Source organism: Hemiscyllium ocellatum, chromosome 28, assembly GCF_020745735.1.
Source record: "Hemiscyllium ocellatum isolate sHemOce1 chromosome 28, sHemOce1.pat.X.cur, whole genome shotgun sequence".
NCBI lineage: Eukaryota > Metazoa > Chordata > Chondrichthyes > Orectolobiformes > Hemiscylliidae > Hemiscyllium > Hemiscyllium ocellatum.
This window is the reverse complement of record NC_083428.1, coordinates 49,027,209-49,040,875: the sequence shown is the minus strand read 5'-3', so window position 1 is coordinate 49,040,875 and position 13,667 is coordinate 49,027,209. Positions and strand designations below refer to the sequence as shown.

Below are 13,667 nucleotides of genomic sequence, written 5' to 3'. Positions count from 1 at the left end.
TTGACCTTCACTGAAAGACCATAAGACTAGGAGCAGAAATAGGCCATCAAACCCATCAAGTCTGCTCTGCCATTCAATGAGATCATGGCAGATCTGAACTGTTAATGCCATTATCCTACACAACCAATTACACCTTCAGTCCCCAGATGCTAGTGAAGTGGATAGGACAGTGTGTTGTCTGTGGTGGTTGGTAGTCTGTCTGGTGTCAACCTTCTATTAACTTGTAATGATTTGCTGTGCACAGGTTGCTTGATAGACCTTTCCCAGGCCATTAAGAGTCAGCCATGCATTACGTGGCTTCATACACACCACATAGACTGGACAAAGATTGCAGATTTCTTCTGAGGGACATTTGTTATCCAGATCAGTTTTTTCAAGGATCCAGTAGCTTCATGGTCACTATTACACTAGCAATTTATTCCAGAATTGAAATTCCACAAGTTGGGTGGGATTTGAACCTGTTTGATGGAGCACTTCCGTAATCCTAACAATCTCCAAAACTGTCCTGCATTGAATGACTGATCTTTGCTCTGTACTGTGATTTGACATGCAATTTACAATTAAGTCCTGTTATTTGTGATTTGCGGTGGTTAGCAGACATGCTACAATGATTAGTGTCTGCATTATTTGGTTTATTCACACAGAACACGCATGGCATTACATAACAGGCATGGCCACGTTAACTGTTAGAATGGAATTGAAGTAACTATTCTTTCTTTTTCTTTGACAGAACATGTGATTTGGCCTTTATCTTGTGACTGTAAGCATCAGAATGATCTCTGCGAAGGACATGCAGAAGAAGAAGCTCTCGAAAGACAGCATGACCTTACTTCCTTGTTTCTATTTTGTCGAGGTGAGTCATGTGACTGTGCAGTATGTTGCAAGCAAGCGCTGCTAACTGGACCTGAATGGAACAGGAAAGAGCAGAAAGATTCTGACTGATTCCTGTTCAATCCAAGTATGCAAGGTCCCCATTGCATCTGTCTGTGATTTGCAACTGGTTCTTTATACATCGTATTTTTTCTATGAAAGTATTTCCTCAGCCTGGTAACATTCACATTGCACTCCAGCCCAGGCTACTTTTCCTCCAGCAGACATTCAAAAGAAAGAGTGACTTAATGCAGTATCATTCATAACCTTTGGGTGCCCAGCAAACCGATTACTTTCAAACTGTAGCTGCTGTTGTATTATCAGGAAAGAAGGTGCACAGCAGGATCCCACAAACAACAAAGAGACAATGAGAAGAGAATCAGTTTTTAAGAATATTGCTTAAGGGCCAAATTTCGTTGGTGCAAGAGGGATAATTCCCCTTGTCTTTTTTTTTGTCAGAATTGGGAATGGTCCATGTTCTCCAGAGAAACCATCTACCTTAATGTCTAGCCTCTCCCTCAGTACTGAATTACTGTATCAGCCTGGCTTGATCCTTCACAGTGAAACTTCTGACTCAGAAAATTATGAACCACCAGATAAAGTACAGCCAGCACTTCTCAACTGTGTAGACCATATTGTCATCTAAAAGCAGCTCACGTGTTCCACAGAATTAGATCTGAGTCCATTACGTAGAAACAGGCCATTCAGTTCTTATTGGCTTTCTTGAACATGCACACCTCCCATTTTAACTGTGCTTTAGTTAGGCAAATATCTGGCACTTAAGACAAAAAGGGAAGGATTAGGTTCAGTTAACCCAATTTGATGATGAATGGTCAGTTGGTCCAAGGCAATGACATTCACAAGCTATGGTTTCTGCGTGAGTGAAGTAAGGTTTCCTTACAGTGAATAATGATAAGAACCTACTCCATTATTCAATGAAAGAGAGTGATGTAACAGCACAGGATTGTGTAGCTTCCCCATCTCTCGAGCTGTTACAGTTAATGGGTAAAATAATGACCCAGCCAGCTGTATAGAGTCATAGAGTCATACAGCATGGTCACAGACCCATCTATCCAACTACTTCCATGCCAGCCATGTTGCCAAACTAAACGAGTCGCACTTGCCTATATTTGGCCCATACCCCTCCAGACTTTTCCCCTTCATGTACTTATCCAAATCTCTTTTAAATGTCACTGTAACTGCACTTTTAAACTTATTTCTTTATTTTTCTGCTTCTGGAAACAAGCTTCTGTACTGAGGTACTCTGTACCTAAGGTAACACCATGTGTGGCAACGTTATACATTCTTCACTGTACTCTGTGCCCCGCACTTGAGTACACGTGACAATAAAACCTAAATCTGAATCTACATAATTTGATAAGTTTGGTCATTGTTGTAAAGTGGGAAATACAGTCAATTTGCACCCAACCAAGCTCCTGAATAACAGCCATTGTAAGAACCAAAGTGCCTATTTGAGCAACATTTGTTGAGGCATGAATGTTGGCCTGGATGTTTCCAGAGGTTGCAAGATATTGTGGAATTTGCATTAAGAAATTGTAGGCTTTCTGTGATTGAGAATCTGCTGAGTGTCTGTGTCCCAGACCTGTCTTCACACAAAAATACCCTGAGAATGGGGTCCCATGGAGGAGGGATAAGAAGTTAGATGTAAATAAAGGGTCATATTGCCCTGGAAATACTGATCAAACTGGTGACTACTCAGTGAGGAAGGTGGTGTGGGGGTGTGCACATGAAGACCGCATCAAACAGGGTAAAGAAGATGACTCTGTTTCCACTAGTTCAAATGTCAATAACTGGAGTCAGAATTTCAAGATTGTCAGCACGGATTGTCAACTGGGAGTACGACGAGGAGAAATATATTTCCTCAGAGTTGTTAGGATTGGAATTCACTGCCTGGGAGAGTGGTAGAGGTGGATTCCATAGGTGATTTCAAAAGAAAGCTGGATATATTTGAAAGGGATGAGATACGGACATAGCACTAGAGAATAGAGCTAGCTAGGTAGCTCTTCCGGGTGCCAGTAAAGACATGGTGAATTGAATGGTCTCCTTCTGTACTGCAAAATTCTGTGATTCTATGAAATATATAGGATTGAATACAGTAGTTATTGGATTGAAAAGCTGGTATGGCAACAACAAGCAGGAGCAGCAAATCCCAGAATGCTGGGATGCTGCATGCGAACACATGAGCTAGGTTACCTGTTGTTAAAATTATGCAGAGTTATGTCAGATCAGGCCATTCAGCCAATCTGGTCTGGTCTTCCTACGTCAAACATAATCAATCTTTACTGATATGGGAGCCGGGTACTGTGAATGCTGAAATACTCTGAAATAAAAGTAACAAGTACTGGAAATACTCAAGGGGTCTGGCAACACCTGTAGTGAGAGAATAGTAGAATTTAACAAGAGATTTAGGGGGTGGGAGTGTTGGGGGGAGGGAGGAGTTTATGTCCATCACTAAATGGGTAGTACCACACCCTACCCCCTGCCCCCTCCCCACCCCACCAAACAGACCTGATCTTCAGGAGTTCTGAAGGAGTGACGTTTTGATAAGGCAGAAGGAATCCTGACATCAGGCATCTATGGGTTACCTGTTCCAGAACTAACAAAACCACCCCGCTCTCCCACCCCAACAACATGGTGAAAGTCAAATTAGCAGCCGTCCATTGCTGGCAGTGCAACTGGGAGCTGTGGCTGCTGCCAATTTTATACAGACTGCTTCAAGTACATCTGTTGGATCACAGAGAGCAGATCACTGGTGAGGGGAGTAAGGTGGGGATCAGATGGATTCAACCCGCCCCTCCACCCTCATGCCTTCAACTTGCAACCAGGCACAAGTTGCCAGTGAACATCCTCCCATATGCCACAAACATACCCAGCAAACCTTGCCAGCCTTTCCCCTTGGCTACCCCCTCACCCAGTCTCCATTGACTAAAGATCTGAAGATCATCATTCGCACAATGAGCCCTTTAATGCCAACTTGAGGACTTCAATTGGCATCTAGTGGCTTTGATATCTCCTACCCTAGCCCTCCTATTTAATTGTCAGTGGCAAGACAGAACCCTAACCCCACACCCCCTGATCAAATGCCCTTCCTACCTCAGAACTTATCTCCAGGAGTTAGTGTCTTTTATTTGTCCCCTTTAATTATCGTTTCCTTCTGTTAATTTCTCTACCATGTGCTGAGACAATTCTGTTTGCCTGAACTATTCCTCGTGGCATCCCTGCTCACATTCTCACCAGCACCATGTGTAAAAACCCTAGCATAACCCTGAAGTAAATTCATATTTTTCAGTTTTCTCCTAATGAGATGAAATAGTCTTGGCTTGTTCAATCTTTCCTCGTGCATTGAACTTCTCAGTCCTGCTGTCATCCCAGTTAATCTATTCTGCCCTTCCCCCATGGTTCCACATCATTTTCACAATATGGAGACCAAAACCAAGTGTTCTTAGAACTTAGAACACTCAGTTCTAAGTGTTCAAAGGTAGAAAATTGATGTAACTTCAGTGTTTGTTCAGTTCTAACCCTCTAAACTAAACCTCCATGTTATAATCAAGAAAATCAATTGATAAAAAATGGATCTGAAGCCAATATTTATACATTTTTATAAGATTGATTTACATTTTCATTTTGCAAGCATATACCTCCTGACCCGATAAGATCATAGAATCCCTACAATATGGAGGCAGGCTGTTCAGCCCAACAAGTTCACACCAACCCTCCAAACAGCATCCCAACCAGGCCCACCACCTCTACCTTAACCCTGCATTTTCCATGGCTAACCCACCTAGTCTGCACATCCCTTGACACTATGGGCAATTTAGTATGGTCAATCCACATAACCTGCACATTTTTTTTTTAGATTAGATTACATACAGTGTGGAAACAGGCCCTTCGGCCCAACAAGTCCACACCGACCCGCCGAAGCGCAACCCACCCATACCCCAACATATACCCCTTACCTAACACTACGGGCAATTTAGCATGGCCAATTCACCTGACCCGCACATCTTTGGACTGTGGGAGGAAACCGGAGCACCCGGAGGAAACCCACGCAGACACGGGGAGAACGTGCAAACTCCACACAGTCAGTCGCCCGAGGCGGGAATTGAACCCAGGTCCCTGGCGCTGTGAGGCAGCAGTGCTAACCACTGTGCCACCGTGCCGCCCTTAAATCTTTGGACCGTTTGAGGAAACTAGATAACCCAGAGGAAATCCGCACAGACACTGGGAGAATGTGCAAATTCTGCACAGACAGTCGCCTGAGGGTGAAATCAAACCCAGATCCCTGGTGCTGTGTTAACCACTAAGTCACTCTGCCTCCCAATAACTATCGTGTCAGTCTGTGTCCACTTACAGGACATGATGGTTGGCATTGCATGCTTAAAGACATGCTGCCATCAATTTTACTGCATCATGGCCACACCCCCCATGAAAGAATCTTTCATTTTAAAAAATCTAGTTAAAGTTCACATTCCCTTCTCTTTGTCAGATGTTGCAGCATCTGTCTGTGATTGCTGAGTATAATTGCAAATAAGAGAAACACTCTCTGAATAGAATTGCTCATTTAAAGTTATTCCTGAACCATTCTGCTTGATAACTGAACCAATACATTTAAAAGCCCAATAAACCTGGCTCCAATTTTATGTTCAACTCTGATCTAATGAAGAAAACATTTCTCATTCTGCAGTCCTACCCAATTTAAAGAAAAGCATCAAGTTGCACAGATGTCTTTCTTTATAGAGTCATAGAGTCATGCAGAATGGAAACAGTCCCTTCAGTCCAACCAGTCCATGCTGAACATAATCCCACCTGCCTGCTCCAGGCCCATAACGCTCCAAACATTTCCTATTCATTTATCTATTCAAATGTCTGGTAAATGCTATAATTGTAACCTATTCCACCACTTCTTCAGGAAGTTCCTTCCATATGCGAACCACCCTTTGTGTAAAAATATTTCCTTTTATGTCTTTTTTAAATCTTTCTCCTCTCACCGTAAAAATGTATCACGTAGTCTTGAAGTCTCCCATTCTACGGAAAAAATAACTACCATTAACTAAATCTATACTTCTCATTATTTTATAAACTTCTATCAGGTCACCTTTCAATCTCTTATACTCTGGTTAAAAAAGTCCCAGATTAGAGTGGTGCTGGAAAAGCACAGCAGGTCAGTCAGCATCCGAGGAGCAGGAAAATCGACATTTTGGGCAGGAGCTTTTCCAGCACCACTCTAACCTTGACTCAGATCTCCAGCATCTGCAGTCCTCACTTTTGCCTAGTTGAAAAAGGTCTCAGCCTATCCAGCCTTTCTTTATAACTCAAACCTTCAATACCCAGCAACATCCTGGTAAATCTCTTCTTAACCTTCTCAAGTTTGATAATATCCTTTGTACAATGGGGCAACCAGAACTACATACAGTACTCCAGAAGAGGCCTCACCAATGTTCTGTACAATCTTAACATGACTTCCCAACTCCTATACTCAAAGACTGAGCAATGAAAGCAAGCGTGTGAGACGCCTTTTCAGCCATCCTGTCGATATGTGACACAAACTTCAAAGAATTATGTACCCGAACCCTAGGTCCCTCTGTTCTACAACACTACCCAAGGCCCTACCATTAATTGTATAATGTTTGTTGTACCAAAATGCAATACCTCGCATTTATCCAAATTGAACTCCATCTGCCATTTTTCAGCACATTGACCCATTTGATCAAGGTTCTTTTATCATACCACTAAAACAATGCAGGATCTCCTTTACTCATTTTCCACAAAAAAAAATTCACAGGACCTGGAAGCAATCCATAGTCACATTTGGTCAGTTTGCACAACTTTCCTTCTCTCTTTGTTTTGTTTTAACTTGTCATTTCTTTTCAGAAATATATTTTATTTGAAAACACTCAGTCTGGAAAAAGTGTTTTTGTTTTGTTTTGCAAAATCCCCTGAATGTGTGGCCAAAAGATTTTAGAGATTCCACTGTAAGATGTGCAACCCCATTTGTTTTTACAAAGTTCAAGCAAATTGCTTTTCTTTTGCCATGACTCCCATCTGCACATAGTTTTCCATTACTGATGACACCAAGCTGGTGTCCTGTTAATGTGACCCATCAGAATAAACCCCATATTCTCTTTAACTATCTAATTCCCTGGTACAGCCCTGATTAATTTGTCTACTTGCAGCCAGTAAAATCCCCACAGTCCTGAGAACCTCTGCTTCCTATCCTATTTCAAATCTGCTCTGTAGCCTTTATTTCATTGTCTAATCTATTAGAATGATTGCCTTCTCTTGCACTTTTATGTATGATGGGCTTCTAGGCCAAGGGAGAACTCCACAGTATCAGGGTTTATAGAATCTAGGCCAGAAGACATTCATTTCACTTCCATTGTCTCTTTTCACATCTGCTGCCACCTTGGGCAGATACTTTGCTCTGAAAAATAGCTTCCTTTAACTACTACTTATACATTGCTGGGTTTCAGTGCCTATTATTGCTGTTCTATCTCTGCCTTCTGCTTTCATCCTCATGCTACCTGTCTTCAGCCTTCCATTGGATTCACATCTAGCTGGTATCTAGTCCATTTTGAGATTTGGGACTCACTTTTTGTCTCCACCAAATGTTCTATTTCCTCCATGAAGTCTATTCCATGATCATGGCTATAATCCCAGGAATTCTTTCAAGACAGCACTTGATCCAATATTGTTCTCCTTTATGTGAACAGACAGTTAGAACCCGTAGCATATGAGACAATGAGAATCCTTAGCATATGAATGGATCAGGGAACATCATCAGTTTTTAATATGTCTAATTAAAATGCATCGAGAGTGTGGTGCTGGAAAAGCACAGCAGGTCAGGCAGCATCCAAGGAGCAGGAAAATTGACATTTTGGGCATAAGCCCTTCAACAGGAATGAGGCTTGTGGGCCGGGGGCTGAGAGATAAATGGGCTGGGGTAAGGTAGCTGGAAATGTGACAGGTAGATGAAGGTAAGTCGGAGAGGAGGGTGGAGTGGATAGGTGGGAGAGAAGATGGATAGGTCAAGAAAGTGGTACCAAGTTGAAGGCTTGGGACTGTGATAAGGTAGAGGGAGGGGAAATGAGGAAACTGGTGAAATCCACATTGATGCCGTGTGGTTGCAGGGTCCCAAGGTGGAAGATGAGGTGTTCTTTCTCCGTGTGTCGGGTGGTTATGGTTTGGTAATGGAGGAGGCTCAGGACCTGCATGTTCTTGGTGGAGTGGGAGGGAAGAGTTAATGTGTTCAGCCATAGGACAGTGGAGTTGATTGGTCTGGGTGTCCCAGAGATGTTTTCTGAAACAATCCGCAAGTTGGCGTCTTGTCTTCCCAATGTAGAGGAGACCACATCGAGAGCAGCAGACACAGTAGAATCATAGAATCCCTACATTTCGGCCCAACAAATCTACACCGATGGAAGAGTAACCGACCCAGTTGTGTTTCCCCAACCTTTATTTACCCCTGACTAATGCACCTAACCTACACATCCCTAAGTACTATGGACAATTTGGCGGGGCCAATTCACCTAACCTGCAGAGGTTTGGATTGCGGGAGGAAACCGGAGCACCTGGAAGAAACTCGTGCAGATACGGGGACAATGTGCAAACTCCACACAGACAGTCGGGCACTGTGAGGCAGCAGTGCTCACCACTGAGTCACAGTAGATGACATGTGGAAATGCAGGTAAATCTGGAAGGATCCTTTGTGGGCTTGGTGAGGGGGAGATGTGGGCACAGGTTTTGCACTTCCTGCGGTGACAGGAGAAAGTGCCGGAGTGGAGAGTCGGTTGATGGGGGACATGGACCTAACAAGGGAGTCTCATAGGGAATGGTCTGTCTGGAACACAGCTAGGAATGGGGAGGGGAATATATCCCTGGTGGTGGAGTCTGTTTGTAGTCGGTGGAAATGCAGAGAATACAACGCATCATCCTCCGAGGGATAAATCCCACCAGGGATATGTTTCCCTCCGCACCCCTATCTGTGTTCCGGATAGACTCCCTTGCTAGGTCCACGCCTCCCACCATCCCACTATCCACTTCCAGCACCTTCCCCTGCCACCGCACGAAGTGCAAACCTGTGCCTCACCCCCCCACCTCCGTCCAAGACCCCAAAGGATCCTTCCACATCGGACTGAGATTTACCCGTAGCTCCACACACGTCATCTACTTGCCCACTGCTTTCGATGTGGTCTCCTCTACATGGGGGAGCCAGGACGTCAACTTGTGGAATGTTTCAGAGAACACGTCTGGGACACATGCGCTAAACAACCCCACCATCCAGTGACCGAACACTTCAACTCCTTTTCCCACTCTGCCAAGGACATGCAAGTTCTGGGCCCCTTCCACCGCCAAATTCCAGCCACCGGACACGTGGAGGAAGAATGTCTCATCTTCTGCTCTGTGACTCTCCAACAACATGGGAGCAATGTAGATTTCACCAGTTCCCTCATTTCCCCTTCCCCCACCTTATCCCAGATCCAGCCCTCCAGCTTGACATCGCCCTCTTGAACTGTCCTACCTGTCCATCTCCCTTCCCACTTATCCGCTCCATAATCGTCTCTGACCTATTACCTTCACTCCCCATCTTTGTCTACTTATCGCGTTCCCAGCTACCTCCCCCCAGCCCCACCCCTGTCCCATTTATCTCTCAGCCCCTGTGGGCTACCCCCTCGTTCCTAATGAAGTGCTTATGCCTGAAACGTCGGCTTCTCCTGCTCCTCAGATGCTGCCTGACCTGCTGTGTTTTTCCAGCACCACACTCTTTGACTCTGATCTCCAACATATGCAGTCCTCACGTTCTCCTATGAGAATATGACTGACCACTCGTCATCAGCAAACACAGACATCAGAACAGTGTGAACAATGTGGTTTCTGTTCCTTAATTAATACTATTTACTTACAAGATACTCCAACCTCTAAATTTTACCTTTGTCCACATAAAATTAGAACCATAGAAAATGTGTGTCTCTCGCTGTATGTGTCTGTCTGTCTCTCTCTCTCTCTCTCCCCCTCTCTGTGTCTCCACACATCCTACACTATAAACCTTCCTACATTCCGAAACTTAGTTTTACGAGTTCTAGCTATTCCCACATGTCTTGGCGGCACGGTGGCACAGTGGTTAGCACTGCTGCCTCACAGCGCCTGTAGACCCGGGTTCAATTCCCGACTCAGGCGACTGACTGTGTGGAGTTTGCACGTTCTCCCCGTGTCTGCGTGGGTTTCCTCCGGGTGCTCCGGTTTCCTCCCACAGTCCAAAGATGTGCGGGTCAGGTGAATTGGCCAAGCTAAATTGCCCGTAGTGTTAGGTAAGGGGTAAATGTAGGGGTATGGGTGCGTTGCGCTTCGGCGGGTCGGTGTGGACTTGTTGGGCCGAAGGGCCTGTTTCCACACTGTAAGTCTAATCTATTGCACAACACTTTAGCAAATACTTTCTAGGATGTGAAAGTAAACTATATCAATCCTCCACAACATGCTAATTAAAAATCGAAACAAATTAGTTATCTGCAATGTGCCCTTTACAAAGCTGCGCTGGTGTCCTTAATCACATTTCCTTTAGCAAGTTAGTTTCTTTAGTTTATTGTTAATTTACTGATTGTGTGTAGCATGTAGTTGCTTAGCTTAACTTTATACATTGATTTTGAACCAGAATTTAACAATAGACAATAGAAAATAGGTGCAGGAGTAGGCCATTCTGCCCTTCAAACCAGCACCACCATTCATTATGATCATGGCTGATCATCCTCAATCAGTACCCTGTTCCTGCCTGATCCCCATAACCCTTGATTCCACTATCCTTGAGAGCTCTATCCAACTCTTTCATGAAAGTATCAAGAGACTTGGCCTCCACAGCCTTCTGGGGCAGAGCGTTCCACACACTCACCACTCTCTGGGTGAAGAAATATCTCCTCAACGCTGTTCTAAATGGCCCACCCCTTACTTTTAAACTGTGTCCTCTGGTTCGGGACTCACCCATCAGCGGAAACATGCTTCCTGCCTCCAGAGTGTCCAATCCTTCAATAATCTTATACGTCTCAATCAGATCCCCTCTTAGCTCAGTCGCTCCAATCTTTCAACGTAAGATAGTCCCACCATTCTGGGAATTACAACTACAGCCCTTTGTCACTGTCCCTGAATCTAAGGGCTGGAAAACTCGAGTGTGCCCCTATGATTTCATTTCCTTCCATGTTCTACTCAGATCTGGTCCCTTTTTAAAATGTATTTTTAGAGATGTGGGTACCATTGGAAATGCCAGTGTTTATTGAGTTAAAAATCACACAACACCAAGTTTTAGTCCAATAGCTTTATTTGGAAGTACAAGCTTTTGGAGCGCTGCTTCTTCATCGGGTAACTGGTGGAGCAGGACTATGGGATACAGAATTTATTAAAAACGTTCATAGTGTCATACAACTGATGCAATATATTGAACAAACCTAGATTGCTGTTAAGTCTGTAAACACTTAAAACGGGGTTGCAGATTTCAATTCATTAATATGTATGTCCCAGAGCTTCTTTCATGACACCATTCCTGAGATAATTTAAGGTTTTATAAAACTATGTGACATGTCAGCTCATACAATGCTTTAAAAGTGTGAGGTTAGAGTCTGTCTCAAACTCTAAGTCAGGATACATTTCAGTGATAAAGGAGATTCATCCTCGGATCTTCGGGTGACCATCCTTCAAGGCAGACTTTGGGATACGTAACAAAGCAGAGTCACCAAGCAGAGACTGCGAGCCAAGTTCAGTACCCCATAAGTCAAGAGTGTGGTGCTGGAAAAGCATGGCAGGTCAGGCAGCATCCGAGGACCAGGATAAGTGATATTTCTGACATTAAGCCCTTCATCATACATAAAATGTATCCGTAAATGTAAATTCACCCCATAAACTTACATGGTGTGTGTTTGTGTGGATATGTGAAAGTGTGTGTTTGTGTGTACATGTGAGAGTATGTGTGTGTGTGCGTATGTGAGAGAGAGGGAGTGTGTGTGTGTGTGTGTGTGTGTTTGAGTGTGACAGGGGATATACCTGTGAGAGGGTATACATGTGAGTATGTGTGTCTGAGAGGTTGTGTAAGAGAGGAGTCTGTGTGTGTGTAATTGTGATCATGTGTTCTTGTATGTGAGTGTGTGTGTATGAGTGAAAAATGTCGTGGTAGTGTGACATGAACCCAAGATCCCGGTTGAGGCCATCCTTATGGGTACGAAATGGCTGATAGCCTCTGCTCGGTCACTCTGTCCTGAAGTCTGGTGGAGTATGATCACCTAAAGATCTGAGTCCGAATGTCCTATACCTTTGAAATTTTCCTCGACTGAAAGGGAACATTCCTGTCTAGCGGTTGTTGCACGGTGTCCATTCATGTGTTATTATAGCATCTGCTTGATCTCGCCAATGTACTAAGCCTTGGGCATCCTTGCCTGCAGCGTATGAGATAGACAAGGTTGGCCGAGTCACTCGTGTGACTTGAAGAGACACACACTCACATTCACGCCCTCTCAAAGGTACATACTCTGCCACACTTGCATGCGCATTCTATCAAGCACACAAACATGCGTGCACCCATTCACACACTCTCAACTCTCTCCTCTCCACTCGTGATTCAGCCAACCTTGTCTATCTCATACACTGCAAGCAAGGATGTCCCGAGGCATGGCATATTGGCAAGACTAAATAGACGCTACGACAACGGATGAATGGACATTCCACAACAATCACCAGGCAGGAGTGTTCCCTCAAAGTCAGGGAACATTTCAGCGATCAGGGACATTTGGCCTCGGATCTTCAGTTGACCATCCTCCAAGGCATACTTCGGGATACGCAACAACGCAGAGTCACCGAGCGGAGGCTGATAGTCAAGATCAGTACCCCATGAGTCGAGAGTGTGTTGCTGGAAAAGCACTGCAGGTCAGACGGCATCCAAGGAGCAGGAGAATTGAAGTTTCAGGCATCAGCTCTTTATCAGGAATTCCTGATGAGGGCTTATACCCAAAATATCAATTCTCCTGCTTCTCAGATGCTGCCTGACCTGCTGGGCTTTTCCAGCATCACATTCTTGACGATGATCTCCAGCATCTGCACTCCTTACTTTCTTCTCACTACCCCATGAGGATGGTCTCAACATGGATCTTGGTTTCATGCCACACTACAAGTGACCCCACTACACTATACACTGTCAAACACACACTCTTACACATGATCACACTCTCACACTTGCATAGACCCTCTCTCATAAAAAGCTTTCTGATACACACACACACACACACACTCGCAGGTGCACCCTTTCGCAGGTATATATTCAGTCACATGCACACACACACAGACACACACACTCACTCACTCTCTTTCTTTCACTTTCTCTCTCTCTCTCACAACTCTCTTTCTTTCTCTCTCTCCCCTACACACACACACACGCTCACTCTGTCTCTGTCTTTCATACTCTCGCACACATATATGTCTATGGTGTGAATTTGCATTTGCAGATACATTTATTTTGTTCAAAAAGCACAAAATGTGCAGGCAGTCAGTCCATGTGACATTTTATCAATTCCTATTTTGGAAATCGAACCAGTCTGACACAAGGCTAGGATACAGACTCTAACCTCACGCCTTCAATGCACTGTCTGAGCTAAGATGTCACTTTTTTTATAAAACCTTATCTCATGAATGTAATTTGAAAGAAGTTCTAGGATTTACATATTAATGAATCAAAATCTGCAACCCCATTCTAAGTGATTACAGACTTAACCCCAACCGAGGTTTGTTCAACGTGTCTCATCAGTTGT

At 44.2% G+C, this 13,667-nt stretch overlaps 1 protein-coding gene across 1 annotated transcript in view; it reads left to right on the top strand.

The window, feature by feature from the left end:
- Nucleotides 1-772: 772 nt before the first annotated feature.
- The window catches only part of LOC132829010 (phospholipid phosphatase-related protein type 3-like), a 76,739-nt gene continuing 63,844 nt past the window's right edge, over nt 773-13,667 (top strand). The window contains exon 1 of the mRNA XM_060846274.1: nt 773-853. Coding sequence (XP_060702257.1) covers nt 773-853 — 81 coding nt within the window. The remainder of the gene's footprint in view (nt 854-13,667) is intronic.